We start from the raw sequence: 16,814 nt of genomic DNA on the forward strand, positions 1-16,814 counted from the left end.
GTTACTACTGAGAAGTTAGCTGTTTAATTCCAACAGTTGTTCCTTTAAAGGTTTATCTTCCCACACATTTCCCTCTCCCCACCCCAGCTGCTTTAAAGATTTTCTCTGTCTTTTGTTTTTATGGTATTTGGCTACAAATTTCTTCTTACTTATTCTTTGAATACCTTGAATATGGGTTGATGTCTTTAATCAGTTCTGGAAAATCTTAGCTATTAGCTCATCAGACTTTACTTCTGTTCCTTCTGTGACTCCAGTTAAAGATAATTTCCTTTATGTCGCTTACCTTCTATTCTGTACTTACCATCTTTTATCACTTTATGCTTCATTCTGTGTAATTTCTCCTATTTTCAGCTGTGTCTAAGCTGCTTTTAAACCTGTCTATTTAGCTACTAATTTTGGTAATAGTCTATAGTTTGAATTTGTTCTGCTGCCTCCTTCCCAAAATTTGCACTATAATAGTTACTAGTTGTGGTGAAAAAAAATTTTTTTTTAAATCTCCGTGAGCGATGTGAGCATTAAGATTTTACATTTCATCTCGTACTTCTCTTTCTGAAGAACCTATGGATCTGTTTCCTGATATATTTTATTACTGCTATTTCTTGTTCATGTTGGCTCTTCTCCTCATGTACTAGTTCACCTTATTGTGGTCCATTGAGCCCCCAACTCTTAAACAGGTTAATTTATCAGGGCTTCCCCTACTTGACAAGACTTGAACTCTGTAATTTTTTTCTACCCTGTCAGTCAAGGTAGTGCTTAGCCACATAGCTGTCCTTTGTGGATGGCAAATACCCTGAAGGAAAAACAGCTCAAATACCTGGTTCATTTCTGGATCTTGGCCTGATGATTCTTATAATCTTGTTTGCTCTTCGATCTTTTAAGATTTCTTTTTTATTTTTTTTTTGTCCTGCTTTTGTGGTTGTTTTCTGTGGGAGGGTTGGTCTGAATTACCTACAAGAAATAGAAGTCAAGTTACTTTAACCCAGTTTCTCAAACATTTTTTTTAACTGTGACCTATAATAGGAAATTTATTTTACATCACAACCCAGTATACACATACAAACATAAACGCTGAGGTTGAGTGCAAAGTACATCTCAAACAGAAGTTTCCAAGTGTTATTTAGCCTTAATCTGTGCAATACATGGTGATATTTTCAGTTCTATCTCATTTAAAAAAATACTAATCACAGCCCCCTAAATTGATTTCACAGTATTGGTGAGATGATATTTCAGATCTCTTTTAATTTTGAAATTCTGTGCTTCCTTTGAGGAAGACTTGCAGTCACAATTTACCTTAATTGACTTTGGCTTAATCTTTGCAACAGCAGAAATATTCTTCTTAACTGCCTTAGTTTGATAGAGCTGCTGTGACAAATACCATCCATACAGTGGGTTGGCTTAAACAACAAGAATTTATTGGCTCATGGTTTCAGAGGCTAGAAGTCCAAAATCAAAATGTTGGCAGGGCCATGGTTCTCCTAGTATCAGTAGCATTTCCTCTGCTACATGGCAATGCCCTTGGTCTCCTCCTATCACTTTCCCTGACTGCATCTGAATTTCCTGTCTTCATAAGGCCTCTACTAATACAAATTAAGACTCACTCTGGTTCAGTTTGGTCACATTGTTAACTAATAATTATATCTTCAAAAGGTCCATTTACAGATGGGTTCGCACCCACAGGAATGTGGTTTAAGATTTGAATATATCTTTTATGGGGTACATGATTCAATTCTCAACAAGAACTGACCTTAATTTAGAATTTTGGAATTTTGGTCACAGTCACTTAAATACTGAGGAATCTTAATATTAGTCTAAGAAAATTTTCCGACTTCCAAGGCTGAGCCAGTAGAAAGAGCTATTCCTAAGAAATCAGTTCGTTTGTTTCTCCAAATCCAGAGTGAAAACAAATCCTACCAGTCCAGAGGAAGAGATAGTTTTTTTCTCTCTGAGCTGAGACTTTGAAGATCTTGAAAGAGGTTGCTGATAGGTGGAAGGATCTAGAAGAAACAGGATTTAGAAATAGAATGATTTCAGTTGGTGGCATAGACTCTAGAGCAGATTGTGAAGGAAGTTTTAATATTTATTTCAGAAAAGTTGATCTTGATAAATGGCTGTGAAGCAGAAATCACATTTAATAGCTATACTCTGTTTATATCATAAGTATGATAACCAGATATACTGGATTTTCCTGGAACACTTCATTTTTAAAATATTTTGCTATCTTTCATTACTTCCCCCCTCCAGTATTATATACTTATTAAACAGTATGTCCTGATTTCTGTTTGGAATGTCTGGTCTCCATCATCATAAGAGATGAGTATAGTGCCATCACATGTCTAATGGTTACTCAACGAATACTTGTTATTAAAATGAGCGCACTTCTAAATGGGTGCAGTAGGTCAACTCTGATGTTTTTTTCTGTTCTATAGTTCCATGAATAAAGATGTCTTTTTTTAAGAAAATCTCCTTCCTTCTGTAGAAAATTTTGCTTCATTCTCTTTGCTGTTTATATTATATATTTAACGCTGTAGTAAAAAGACTTCATGTAAATCATGCTTGCATGGATCTAGCATGTAGAAGGAATTTTGATCTTAGAAGATACGTTTTTAGGAAAAGATGAGCAGAAAATCCACTTACTAGGAATGACCAAAATACTATATGTTTTAGTACACATTGTATTTAAGAAGAGGAAGACAGATAAAATGAAGGATAACTTAATTATTTTCAGTTATTATCCACTGTATATTTCTGGAATGGTGAATTTAGAAGCAACACACAGAAAATGTTGGTTTTGTGAAAATCTTATTTTTCCCAGAAGAGGGCATCCTAGCACAATAAGTCCAGATCAACTTCTTCACTAGGAAAGAAGGTGCTTTTGAGACATAGCTTTGCTTATATATTCTGTACTGCGTTGGCATAGTTTTGATTCAGGAGAGGACTTTAGTCTAACCCTTTCATGTGGCAGCTGTGGAAACTGAGGCCCCTGCTGATAGAAATGATTTGCCATTTAATGATCCAACAGTTATTTATTGAGGGATTACTTTATACCAGGAACTGTTCTGAGATAATGCGAACAAGACAGGCAAGAGCTTGTTCCTAAAGGATCTTACAGTCTAGTGGTAAGGGAAACAGTACAAAAACAAAATGATTTCAGAAAAGAAAGAGTGCAATAAAGAAAATAAGGAGAGGATGGAAAGGGCAGAGGATCAGGCTTCCCTGAGGAGGTGAGACATGACTGACATGCAGTGAAGAGTCAGCAATGGGAAGCACCAGGAAAATGCATTTCTTTCTGAAGGAAATATCAAAAACAAGGCTTGCAGCCAGAGGCCGAAGAACTGAAGCAGAAAGCTGGAGCCTGGCGTGGAGGTGCGGAGCCTGCGAAAATGTATGAATGGGAGCCAAAAACTAGGAAGTAAGCCAGGCCACATTCCTTGAACACACTACCCTCACCAGCACAGCCCTGTGACCCACAATTCACCCCATATACCTCGAACCCAAACCCCATCACCTGCTCCCACTCACCGCGCTCCAAGCACCCCTGCCCACCAGCCCCCACTGCACATACATGCCCACACCCCCACCCCAAGTGCAGCCCAAATCACCTCTCCTGCACCCCTCCTGAGCACTACCTCCCCTTCCCTGCAGGCTGTTGCCAGCGCATAAAGGCTGCGGGCACTAACCTCCATACCCAGGCTATCCCCAACCCCCCCGCCCAGCCTCATCCCGCCACCACTGAGCTCTGCGCATCAGTTTAGGGCGCTCCTAGACCCGTGCATGCACACAGGCCCCCAGTCACATCCTTCAGCTCTGGGAGCTTCACTTTACAGCACTCCTAGACCTGCGCATGTGCGTGGCCGTCAGTCACACTTCCCAGCTCTGAAAAAGTGCTGACCTGCACAGCTGGGTCACATCTCTCCCCAGCAAACGAAGCATAACACCAACCTGCTGCCACAGCTGTATACATGAGCACAAAGGGGCCGTGCCCTAGACCAGTGCACACCAAGGTTAGGCCCCCCAGACTGGTGCACCCGCACAGCTACATCCTCCTTGGCTAATGGGCACCCACATTCACAAGCACTAGTGTAACATCCCCAACCTGCACCTAAACCTGCCCTGAAACAAATCACTGTACAGTTATGCCCTGCCCTGTACAACGATCCCTGCTGCACACCCATCCTGCAAACACAAGGCCTTAGACTACTGAAGGAAATCAACTCCCAAAGTAAAACATTCCAAAAAGAACTAACACCAGGATATTTACATGTGATGAAAACGACAGAAGATCACCAAGCATTTCACAGTGCAGACAGATACAGCCCTGCCTAACGAAAAATTAAAACACCAGAGGGAACACAGACATTGGAACAACTATCAAAGAAGCTCATATAACTCTACTTAATAAAATAAGTGGGATGGAAAATGACATAAAGGAGATCAAGAAGACAGAAGAGCATAAAGAGAAATTTGAAAGAATAAATAGAAAAATAGAGATATCCCAAAGATTAAAGACTCTCTTGACCAAATAAAAAAACATACTAGAGGCACAACACCAGATTTGAAGTGATAGAAGAAAGAATAAGCTATATAGAGGACAGGATAACTGACTTCAAAGATTCAAAACAGCAAATGGCAAAAAAGATGGAAAAATTTGAATTGGATCTCAGGGAAATGATAGACAAAACAAAACGCACAAATAAAAGAATATTTGGCGTCCCAGAAGGAGAAGAGAGGAGTAAAGAACTAGGGAGAGTAGTTGAGTATGTAATGGGGGAAAACTTCTCAACCCTTATAGAGGACATAAATATACAAGTCAGAGAAGCCCAATGAACTCCAAACTGAATAAATCCAAATAGGCCTTTCCAAAGACACATACTAACCAGTCTGTCAAATGTTGAAGAGAAACAAAATTCTGAAAGCAAGAGAAAAACAATCTAATACATACAAAGGAAACCACATAAGACTGAGTTCAGATTACTCAACTAGCACCATGGAGGCAAGAAGGCAGTGGTATAATGTATTATATAAGATACTGACAGAGAAAGACTTCCAGTCAAGAATTCTGTACCCAGCCAAATTTTCCTTCAAAACAGAGAGAAGGCAGGCCATGGTGGCTTAGCAGACAGAGTTCTCACCTGCCATGCTGGAGACCCGGGTTTAATTCACGGTACCTGCCCATGCAGACAAACAAATCCTGAAAGAATTTGACAACGAGAGACAGGCCCTACAAGAAATACTAAAAGGAGTTCTACCGGCTGAAAAAAAAAGAAGAGGGAGGTCTGGAGGGCACAGAATTGAAGAGTACCACTAAGGGTAACTTAAAGGATAAAAAGAGAAAGAGGGAAAAAGAATATATAGATCTAACAAATAAAATCCAAAAGATAAGATGGTGGATTCAAGAAATGCCTTTCAGTAATAAGTTTGAATGTTAACTGACTAAACTTATCAGTTAAAAGATACAGATTAGCAGAATGGATTAAGAAATATAATCCAGCTATATGCTGCTTACAAGAGACTCATCTTAGACACAAGGATACAAATAGATTGAAAGTGAAAGGTTGGAAAAAGATTTTCCATGCATGTTGTAACCAAAAGAAAGCTAGAGTAGCTATACTAATGTCGAACAAAATAGACATTAAATGTAAAGACATCATAAGAGAAAAAGAAGGACACTATATACTAATTAAAGGGTCAGTTCACCAAAAAGATACAACAATCATAAATGTTTATCCTCCCAATCAAGGAGCTCCAAAGTACATGAGACAGACATTGGCAAAACCGAAGGGCAATACATGTTTCAACAATAATAGTAGGAGATTTCAATATACCACTCTCCTCTATAGATAGAACAACCAGACAGAAGATCAACAAGGAAATAGAGACATTAAATAGCCTAATAAGTGAATTAGACCTAACAGACATTTTTGGACATTGCACCCCACAATACAAGGATATACAGTTTTCTCTAGTGCTTATTGAACATTCTCCAGGATAGATCATATGCTGGGGCACAAAACAGGTCTTTGTAAATTTAAAAATACTGAAGTTATTCAAAGCAGTTTCTCTGATCACATTGGGATGAAATGAAGCTGGATCTCAGTAACCACCAAAGAACGAGAACATTCATAAATATATGGAGATTAAATAACACACACTTAAACAACTAGTGGTTCAAAGGAAAAATTGCTAAAGAAATCAGTAGCTATCTGGAGATGAATGAAGATGAGAATACAACTTATCATAACTTACAAGATGCGGCAAAGGCTATGCTGAGAGGGAAATTTATTGCCCTAAATGCCTATATTACAAAACAAGAAAGAGCAATAACTGAGGACTTAACAACACAGCTGGAGGATCTAGAGAAAGAACAGCAAACCAACCCCAAAGCAAATAGAAGAAGAGAAATAACAAAGATTAAAGCAGACGTAAGTGAATGGGAGAAAAAAAAGAATCAATAAGACTAAAAGATGGTTCTTTGAGAATATCAATAAAATTGATGGACCACTGGCAAGAATGACAAAGAAAAAAAGAGAGAGGATGCAAATAAATGAAATCAGAAATGAGAAGGGTTGCATAACCACAGACCTGAAGAAATAAAAGAAATCATATGAGGTTACTATGAACAACTATACATCAACAAACTAGACAACTTAGATGAAATGTACAAATTCTTGGAAACACACAAACGAGCTACACTGACTCAGGAAGAAATAGAAGATCTCAACAAACCAGTCACGAGTAAAAAGATTCAATCAGTCATCAAAAATCTTCCTATAAAGAAAAACCCAGGGCCAGATGGCTTCAGAGGGGTGTTTTAGCAAACATTCCAAAAAGAACTAACACCAATCCTGCTCAAACTTTTCCAAAAAATTGAGGAAAAAGGAACTCTACCTAACTTATTTTATGAAGCTAATGTCATTTTAATACCAAAACCAGGTAAAGATACCATAAGAAAGGAAAACTACAGGCCAGTCTCTCTAATGAACATAGATGCAGAAATTCTCAACAAAATATTAGCAAATCGAATCCAACAACACATTAAAAGAATTATACACCATGGCCAAGTGGGTTTATACCACAATGTAAGGATGGTTCAGCACAAGAACATCAATTAATGTAATACAGCATGTTAACAAATCGAAAGGGAAAAATCACGTTATCATCTCAATTGATGCTAAAAAAGCATTAGACAAAATTCAACATCCTTTTCTGATAAAAGCACTCCAAAGATAGGAATTAAAAGGTAACTACCTTAATATGATAAAGGGAATAGATAAAAAAGTGATAGTCAGCAGCATACTCAATGAAGAGAGACTAAAAGATTTCCCCCTAAGAAAACAGGAACGAGACAGGAGTGCCCCCTATCACCACTATTATTCAACATTGTGCTGGAAGTTCTAGCTAGAGCAGTCAGACAGGATAAAGAAATAAAAGGCATCCAGATTGGAAAGGGAGAAGTGAAACTCTCATTATTTGCAGATGACATGATACTATACTTGGAAGATCCTGAGAAATCTACAGCAAAGTTACTCAAGCTAATAAACAAATTCACCAAGGAGGTGGAATATAAAATTAATGTGCAAAAATCAGTAACATTTCTATTCACAAGCAGTGAGCTAACTGAGGGGTCAGTCACAGAAAATATTCCATTCAAATAGCAACCAAAAGAATCAAGTCCTTAGGAATGATCTTAACTAGGAACATAAAGGACTTGTGCATATAAAACTACATAATGCTGCTAAAAGAAATCAAAGGAGATCTAAATAGGTAGAAAGACATTCCCTGCTCATGGATAAGAAGAATTAATATAGTTAAGATATCAATTCTACCCAAGTTGATCTACAGATTGAATACAGTGTCAATCAAAATTCCAGCAACCTCCTTTGAAGACTTGGAAAAGCTAATTACCAAATTCATCTGGAAGGGAAAGAGACCCCGAATATCTAAAAGCATCCTAAAAAAAAGAAGAACAAAGTGGGAGGATTAACACTCCCTGACTTTAAAACTTTATAAAGCCACAGTGGTCAAAACAGCATGGTACTGGCACAGAGATAGAAGTATTGACCAGTGGAATCAAATCGAGAGTGCAAAAATAGACCACCAAATCTATGGTCAACTGATTTTTGACAGGGCTCCTAAATCTTCTGAACTGGGACAAAAACTGGATAGCAATAGGCAAAAAAATGAAAGAGGACCCCATCTTACACCTACACAAAAATTAACTCAATGTGCATCAAACACCTAAGTATAAAAACTGGCACCATGAAGTTTCTAGAAGAAAATTTAGGGAAACATCTTCAAGACCTAGTAATAGGAGGTAGCTTCCTAAACTTTACACTCAAAGCACAAGCAACAAAAGAAAAAATAGGTAAATGGGAACGCCTCAAAATCAAATGCTTCTGCACCTCAAAAAACTTTGCTAAAATGGTGACGAGGCAGCCACCTCAATGGGAGAAAATATTTAGAAATCACACATCAGGCAAAGGTTTGCTATCCTGTACACATAAAGAAATCATACAGCTCAACAACCAAAAAACAACCCAATTATAAAAGGGGCTAAAGATATGAATAGGTATTTTTCTGAAGAGCAAATAACAGAGGGCTCAAAAGCATGTGAAGAGATGCTCATTTTCATTGACTATAAGAGAAATGCAGATTAAGACTACAATGAGATACCATCTCACACCTATAAGAATGGCTGCTATTAAATAATCAGGAAACTATAAGTGTTGGAGAGGATGTGGAGAATCTGGGACACTTAGGCACTGCTGGTTGGAATGTACAATGGTGCAGCCACTATGGAAGACTGTTTGGCAGTTCCTTAGGAAAGTAAATATTGAGCTGCCCTATGACCCAGCAATAGCTACTTGGTGTATACCTAGGAGAGCTGAAAGCAGTGACACAAGCAGACATTTGCACACTGATGTTCATAGCAGCATTATTCACAATCACCAAAAGATGGAAACAAACCAAATGCCTATCAACAGACAAGTGGATCAACAAAATGTGGTATATACATACGATGGAATATTATGCAGCAATAAGATGAAATAACATCTTGAAGTACATTTCAAGATGGGTGAGCCTTGAGAACGTAATGCTGAGTGAAATAAACCAGATACAAAAGGATAGATACAGTATGATTCCACTTTTATGACCAGCATAAAGGTATAATCAGAGGCTTATAATACAGAATACAGGGGACTTAGACATACATAGAAGCTAGAGATGGGTGAACGGTTAGCTAATGAGGGTGAACTCCAATGTAAGGAAATAGAAGTGAAGGTGATTCTCTAATGGGTCTATAAGTATACCATATTGAGATGGACAAGATTGAAAGGGGTTATATAGACCTACGTGTCCCACTGATCTAACATTAGAAATATGAATTAGTTCTTGCAAAAATTACTTCAAAGATTAGTGTGCAAAGAGTGTTTAAGTCCAGGGTACAGGAAGAAAACTGCTATTGCATGCTATAGGCTATGTTCAAAAGGAAAACATCAGCACTACCATTGCAACAGCAGAGGTAAATAATGGAGGGAGGGACAAGAATTAAGAGGAGGTTTAGATTTCCTATTTGACGAAGGTTTGTTTATTGGTTTTCTGTCTCTTGGGAACAATGGAATTGTCTAAAGTTGAGAAATTTGATGGACTCTGGCACTATACATGATGCCCAATGAAAGCAGTTGACTGAATGGAGCACTGACTGAGAAGTATATTGATGAATGATGGAAGATACTTATGAACAGAGGTTGTGTTCTACAAAAAGTCATGAGACATTCAGCGATGTGAATGAACATGTGGGTCATTTAGTGAGGCAAAATAAACCAGGAATGAAAGAACAAAATAGTATAGTCACCTGTAAAAAATGTTTATAAGAAAGCAGGGGCCTAGTTGTAAGCTTTTAGGGCAGACACTTTAAGTCCAGATGATGATTATTATTTGTGGATTTTGAGAGGCAGTTTTATATATGTATATATAACCTGGTATTTAGAGATAAGAACGAAGCCAATCAGATTGGGGTTAAAGTAATTCAGAACACAGGGGTAAAGAAAATATTGTGCATATTTTAGAACGGCACATACTCTTTGAGACCAAAGGATGAAAAATTTATTTGAACTGGAACTGAAATTTTCTGTAGTGCATAATCTAACTCAACCTATCTGTATAGCTCATTTGAACAATTGAAACAGGGAGCGCAGAATAAGAAAGAGGTCCTTTAATCCTGTATAGATTATTGGAATGCCTGGATACATCCTAGAGTATATTGAGCAGATATCAAAAAGTATTGGCAAAGTCCCTTGATGAATGGGAGAAAGAACATGGAACGATTAAACCTTATCATCAGGGAATCCCTTGATACTTTGTCAAACTTTAGGGACAACCAAATCAATAGGCCATGCCCTTGATCCTGAGGCTTACTCTTGTGAAACTTATGTAAGGTAGCGGAGAAGCTTAGATTACCTATAGGCATGCCTGAGAGTTACTTCTGGAGAACCTCTGCTGTTGCTCAGATGTGGCCTCACTCTCTCTAAGCCCAACTCTGCAAGTGAAATCATTGCCCTGTTCCCTACATGGGACATGGCATCCAGGGGTGAAAGGCTCCCTGGTGATGTGGGAGATGACTCCCAGAGATGGATCCATCGCCAGCACTGTGGGATCAACAATTCCATCCTGATCAAAAGGGGTAAAGAAGAGTAAATAATGAAGTACCAGTGGCAGAGAGAGTTCAAATAGAGTCAAGAGGCTACTCTGGAGGTTGCTCTTACGCAAGCCTTAGTTAGACCTTGCTACCTACCATAACCTGTCAAACCCCCAACCAGGAGCATTCCAGCTAATCCTAAAGAATACCTAGGGCAATATATAAGATTCTACAAGGGTTCCATACACTAGAGTAACTTTCCAGAAACCTACAATCTCCAGATGGGTCCCAGGTCCAGAAATGTCCTAAAGCCTCGAGGGCACAGCCTCTCCAAAACATCAGTTTTTTCCATCTCCCTACCCCATATTAGTGACAGACCCTTCCAGTATCAAAAATTTAAAATGGTCATAGCCCCAACACCCCCAAAGAGAGGGATTAAAAGGTGAAAGGTGGATGGTGGAATTATACATTGAAGATAGGACCTAACAAATGAATATGAATGCTGAATCATTAAATTGTTATTTTTTAGTCCCCAGTATTTTAGAGCAGCTAGAAGTAAAAGCCTAAAATTGTGGAATTATAGCCCATGTCAAACTCTGAAATATGTTCTACAACTAATTGTGGTGCTGTGCTTTGAAATTTATTGCTTTTTTGTGTGTATGTTATTGCCCCCCCCCAAAAAAAAAGGGAAAAACAAGTCAATTGTGATGATAAAAAATGTTTACACCTTCTAGCTTCCTATATTCTGGAGCAGCTAGACGGAAAAAACCTGAGAGGTTTGTATGGTAGCCCATGACAAATTCTGGCATCTGTTCTATAACTACTTGTTGAAGAGTGCTTTGAAAACTATTGCTTTTTTATTTCTTTGTTTTGTATATATGTTTTATTATACGATTAAAAAGTTAAAAAAAAAACAGTAGCGAAACATGTTGATAATATCATGAACATTATATACTTATTAACAGCATGTAGGAAAGCAGTACTACTTTTTTTGCACCTTTAACTGATTTCTGTCATGTACAGTTAACAGGCATCTGCCTAATCTCAGCACTATATTATTATTTCAGGTCCTGTGGGAATGGCTGCTGCTGCTGCTGTGGCAACAGGAAAGAAACGGAAACGACCTCATGTGTTTGAGTCTAATCCATCTATCCGGAAGAGACAGCAAACACGCTTGCTTCGGTAAGAGTTCACTTATCAATATCATTGCTATTCCTCACAGACTTTGTGTGGATGGTAGAGTTAGAACATACACTACAAGGTTCATGAAAGACACTAAGCTGGATTCCTTGGTGACAGAATTAGACTTTAAAGTAATCTTACAAAATTAAATAAATGAAAACCTAAAAAAAATGATTTAACAGATATATGATATCACATCAACTCATTCAGAGAAAATTTGTATGCCTACTATGTGCCAGGCATTGTTCTAGGCACTAGGATATAATAGTGAACAAACAAAACCCTGTAAAGAACTTATATTCTAGTCAAGGGAGAAATAAACAAGTATGTAGTATGTCAGGTGGTGATAAAAGCTAATGAAAAATATAAAATGGAATAAAGAAACTGGAAAGGTGAGGAGAGGAAAATCCTCTTTGATGAGGAGATCTTTGACCTGAAGGAAGTGAAAGCGCAATGACTTGATGTCTAGAAGAAAAACGTTCAAACAGAAAATAGCAAGAGTAGAGACTCATGTGGTAACATGGTGGTAATATTTGTGTAGCAGTCAAGGAGAGACTGAGAGGAGATGTGGTCAGAGTGGATGTGGAAAACAATATCATGGCATCTTCTAGTCTAATATAATTGCTTGGCCTTTTACTCTAAGTGAGGTGGGAAGTCATTGTAGGCTTTTGACCAGAGTATTGTTATCATCTGACATGTTTTAAAAGGATCACTCAAGCTACTGTGTTGAGAAAGACTCTGGGGAAATAAGGATGGAAAAAGGGAGATCAATTAGGAGGTTATTGTAATAATCTAGGCCAGAAATGATAGTGCTTTCAAACCAATGTGGCAGCAGCAGAGGTGGTAAGAATGGTCACATTCTGGATACATTTAAAAAATCAGCTCAGTCTGATTTGGAAAGGAATTGATGTGGGGTATGAGAGAAAAAGAGACGTGAAGGATGGCATAGATTTTGGTTAATTCCTGAAAGGATTGAGATGATACTGGAGTTGTGGGAGTGAGTGTAGAGCAGAGCCAGGAATTTGGTTTTGGACATGTTAAGTTTGTGATCCTGTTAGCCAGTAAGTGGAGAAACAGAATAAGTAGCTGGATATATGAGTCAAAAGAGAGATCTCAGAGATACCATAAACGTATAGCTAGTATTTAAACTATGTGACTGGAAGACGTCACCTAAGGAGTGAGTGTGGACTGAGGCCTGAAGTACTCCACCTTTTGGAGGTTGGAGAGATGAAGCAGGAAAAGAGTCTAAGAGGTGACCAAGAGACAGTGGTGTCCCAGAAACCAAGTGTAAAAATTGTTTAGAGAAGAGCTTGTTAGAGAATTGGCTCTCTCAAATGCTGCACTGATGGGAAATAATATGCAAATTGACCATTAAATTTAGCATCATGGAGTTCGTGATTGAACTTGACAAAGGTGTTTTTAGAGGAGGGCTACAGATGGTAATATCTTGAAGAATGTGGAGAGAGGGATTAGAGACAGGGAATGTAGACCATTCCATCAAGGAGTTCTGCAAATTTCTTGTTTGGTATGTGGTCCTTTGCTCATTTTTATTTCTTCTGAATCATTTATAAATTGCAATAGAAATGTTACGCAGGTATGTAGTACAGTGAAAACTTGGAAAATGTTCTGTAAGTTTTTCCTTGTACTATTTTTAAATACTATATCCAAATTTTCTTAATTTTTATTGGAACATTTTATACCAATGGTGAACCAGCCCATGTAAATGATATGTAACAAAGACTGGGAAATACAGTATATACTAAGGATATAAAAAAGAGATTGTAAGAAGCTGAAGTGATTTTACCTAAAAAGAAAAAAACCTGAAAAGTACTTAACAGCTTTCAGCTTAACAAAAAGGTAGACTATATTCCCAGAAGAATTATGGGACATAGAACTTTAAAACAATCACCTATGATTTCTGAGGGAGAGTGCAGTATTTATTTCATCCAGTATTGATATATGTGAAAAATACATTTTCACCCCATCCTCATTTGAAAAATACCGCAGGACTGAGAATTAGATACTGTTTATACCAGATGAACGTCTAATAATCTTTATTATTATTGTAAGTAGCAGTAACAAAAAAAAAAAACCCTTGGTTTAGCTCAGGAAGGACAATACTTCTGTGTTCAAAGACTTGATTTTTAAGTCTTAAGTCTTGGTCTTTAAGAGAAGGATGTATACATATTTCTGTCAAATGAAATATCAAATCTCACACTCCTTTCTTTACCTTTAGTATAAAAGAAAACACATTTAATCAGAATAAATTGTCTCAAGTCAAAGTAGATTTTATTTATGTCTTCATCACATTCATTTCTATCTTTAATGTTCTTATTCTCTTTTCACTCTCTGATTCAGGAAACTTCGAGCCACATTAGATGAATATACTACTCGAGTGGGACAGCAAGCTATTGTCCTCTGTATCTCACCCTCCAAACCCAACCCTGTCTTTAAAGTTTTTGGTGCAGCACCTTTGGAGAATGTGGTAAGACTCATAAATGAGCTGTGCTCTCAGATACTCTTTGTTTTCCATGTGTTGTTCGCAGTCTGACCCTTTTTCAAATACAATATACCTTTACACTCTCCTCGTCCAGGGGTAGAAGTAGAGACTAGTTTTCAAACTACTTTATGCAGATCAAAGTGACTAAAAATCATTTAATGGGGAAAAAGTGATATTATGTTTATTAGGAAACCAGTGAATGGTTTTGTAAGAAAATTACTGATTTATATCAGAAACAAAATGGTAGATAATTTTAAGATGTAAATGTCATGAAGTGTAAACCTGGGAGCATTATACTGATCACTGATATTTGAGTTGCATATTTAAAGTCTCTATTTTGCATTTCTTCAACGGATTGATTTAACACTCAGTTTTGAGATAGAGTTGACTATTTTGATTGCATAACTATCCAAAGCTAATTTTATAAAAACAGTATTTTGTCCTTGCGTACTTACACAATGTGAACTACTTTTTTTTTCTTTACTAGAGTAACTTTGAATTATTAATAGATTAATGGTCTGCCTAGATTTAAATTGCATTTTGTTTTTAATGTTAAAATTTATTTGTCTAACATGACATTTATTAGATTTTTCCCACTTGACTGTAGACATTTCAAGAGTTCAGAATTAGTATCAATTGATAAGATTTTTCTTTTGTTACAGTGTTTTTTTGCTTTGTTTGTTTTTGCACCAACTTCCTATCCCTGAAATGTTGTGGTTATTTCTTAACTTTTTATGTTTGAGTTTTCCCAAAATTCCTGAGGCCCCAGAATTAAGATGCTTATTAGGACCTTTCCTTAAAAGAATATGATTAGAAGCATCGAGTTCAAAATGATGCCTGGCAGGCAGCCCTTAATGTCGTGCTGTTAACAAACATGAGATGTGGGCATATCTTCTCTTCTTTTTTATTTAAATTCTGAAAATTTAAATCAATACTACTACTATTATTAGTATGAAGGATGTGATTTCTGAAAAAGATCCATCTATAAGACTCAGAAAAATACCTTTGAAAAGTACTCACTTTTTAATTTTCATTTGTTTATTTTTTTAATTACTGATTGTGTATTAAAAGCAGTAAGAAGGTCCACAGCACGAAATAAACCAGTTCTGAGGTTGTTTTCCCCAAAAGAAAATTTGACAGCTCTAGCTTCTTCGGTGTTTATCAAAATACAAAAGAAAAAAAGGATAGAGGTCATGTTTTTCTGATGAGGACTCTGGCAGAAGGAGGGAGGGAAAACTACTTCACACAGACAGGGTTGCTCGGAGATGGACTGTGCATTCTAGGATGGAATGACTCTCCAAACTTGGGTTACTGGTGGTGAGACCCTAGGGCCCTGAGAGATCTGCTCTGAGTGAATGCTGGGAATAACAGAGGCTCTCTGCTCTGCCAAGTGGTTTCAAACAAAAGCACCAAAAAATTGAAAGTCTGAAAAAAAAATCACAGAACTTATGGGAATGAAAGTCACAGTAGAAGAGATGGAAAAAACAATGGAAACCTACAATGTCAGAATTCAAGAGGCAGAAGATAGGATTAGTGAACTGGAGAATGGGACATCTGAAATCCGACAAGCAAAAGAAAATACAGGGAAAAGAATGGAAAAATAGGAGCAGGGACTCAGGGAATTGAATGACAACATGAAGCACACAAATATACATGTTGTAGGTGTCCCAGAAGGAGAAGAGAAGGGAAAAGGAGGAGAAAAACTAATGGAGGAAATTATCACTGAAAATTTCCCAACTCTTTATGAAAGACTTAAAATCACAGGTCCAAGAACTGCAGTGTTACCCCAAACAGAATAGATCCAAATAGACGTACTCCAAGACACTTACTAATCAGAATGTCAGATGTCAAAGAGAAGGAGAGAATCTTGAAAGCAGCAAGAGAAAAACAATCCATCACATACAAGGGAAACCCAATAAGACTATGCGTAGATTTCTCAGCAGAAACCATGGAGGCAAGAAGACAGTGGAATGATATATTTAAGATACTAAATGAGAAAAATGCCAACCAAGATTTCTACATCCAGCAAAACTGTCCTTCAAAAATGAGGGGGAAATTAAATCATTTTCAGACAAAAAGTCACTGAGAGAATTTGTGACCAAGAGACCAGCTCTGCAAGAAATACTAAAGGGAGCACTAGAGACAGATAAGAAAAGGAGAGAAGTGTGGAGATAAGTATAAAATGAAGACTATCAGTAAAGGTAAAAAAGAAAAATGAGATGTAGCATTTAAAATCCAAAAGGCAAAATGATAGAAGAAGTACTGCCCATACAGTAATAACGCTAAATGTTAATGGATTAAACTCCCCGATCAAAAGACATAGACTGGCAGAATAGATTCAAAAACAGGACCGATCTATATACTGTCTATAGGAAATGCATCTTAGATCCAAAGATAAACATAGGTTGAAAGTGTGAAAGGTTGGGAAAAAGTATTTCATACAAATAACAATCAGAAAAGAGGAGAAGTAGCTATACTAATATCCAACAAATTAGA

General features: G+C 37.2%; 1 protein-coding gene across 12 annotated transcripts in view; it reads left to right on the forward strand.

The window, feature by feature from the left end:
- NRF1 (nuclear respiratory factor 1) overlaps positions 1-16,814 on the forward strand; it is a 145,194-nt gene that overhangs the window by 42,964 nt on the left and 85,416 nt on the right. For all 12 annotated transcript variants that reach the window (XM_077130340.1, XM_077129913.1, XM_077130065.1 and 9 more), the window contains 2 exons: positions 11,704-11,818; positions 14,177-14,303. In XM_077130340.1, coding sequence (XP_076986455.1) covers positions 11,704-11,818; positions 14,177-14,303 — 242 coding nt within the window. The remainder of the gene's footprint in view (positions 1-11,703; positions 11,819-14,176; positions 14,304-16,814) is intronic.

Source organism: Tamandua tetradactyla, chromosome 1 (assembly GCF_023851605.1).
Source record: "Tamandua tetradactyla isolate mTamTet1 chromosome 1, mTamTet1.pri, whole genome shotgun sequence".
Lineage (NCBI taxonomy): Eukaryota > Metazoa > Chordata > Mammalia > Pilosa > Myrmecophagidae > Tamandua > Tamandua tetradactyla.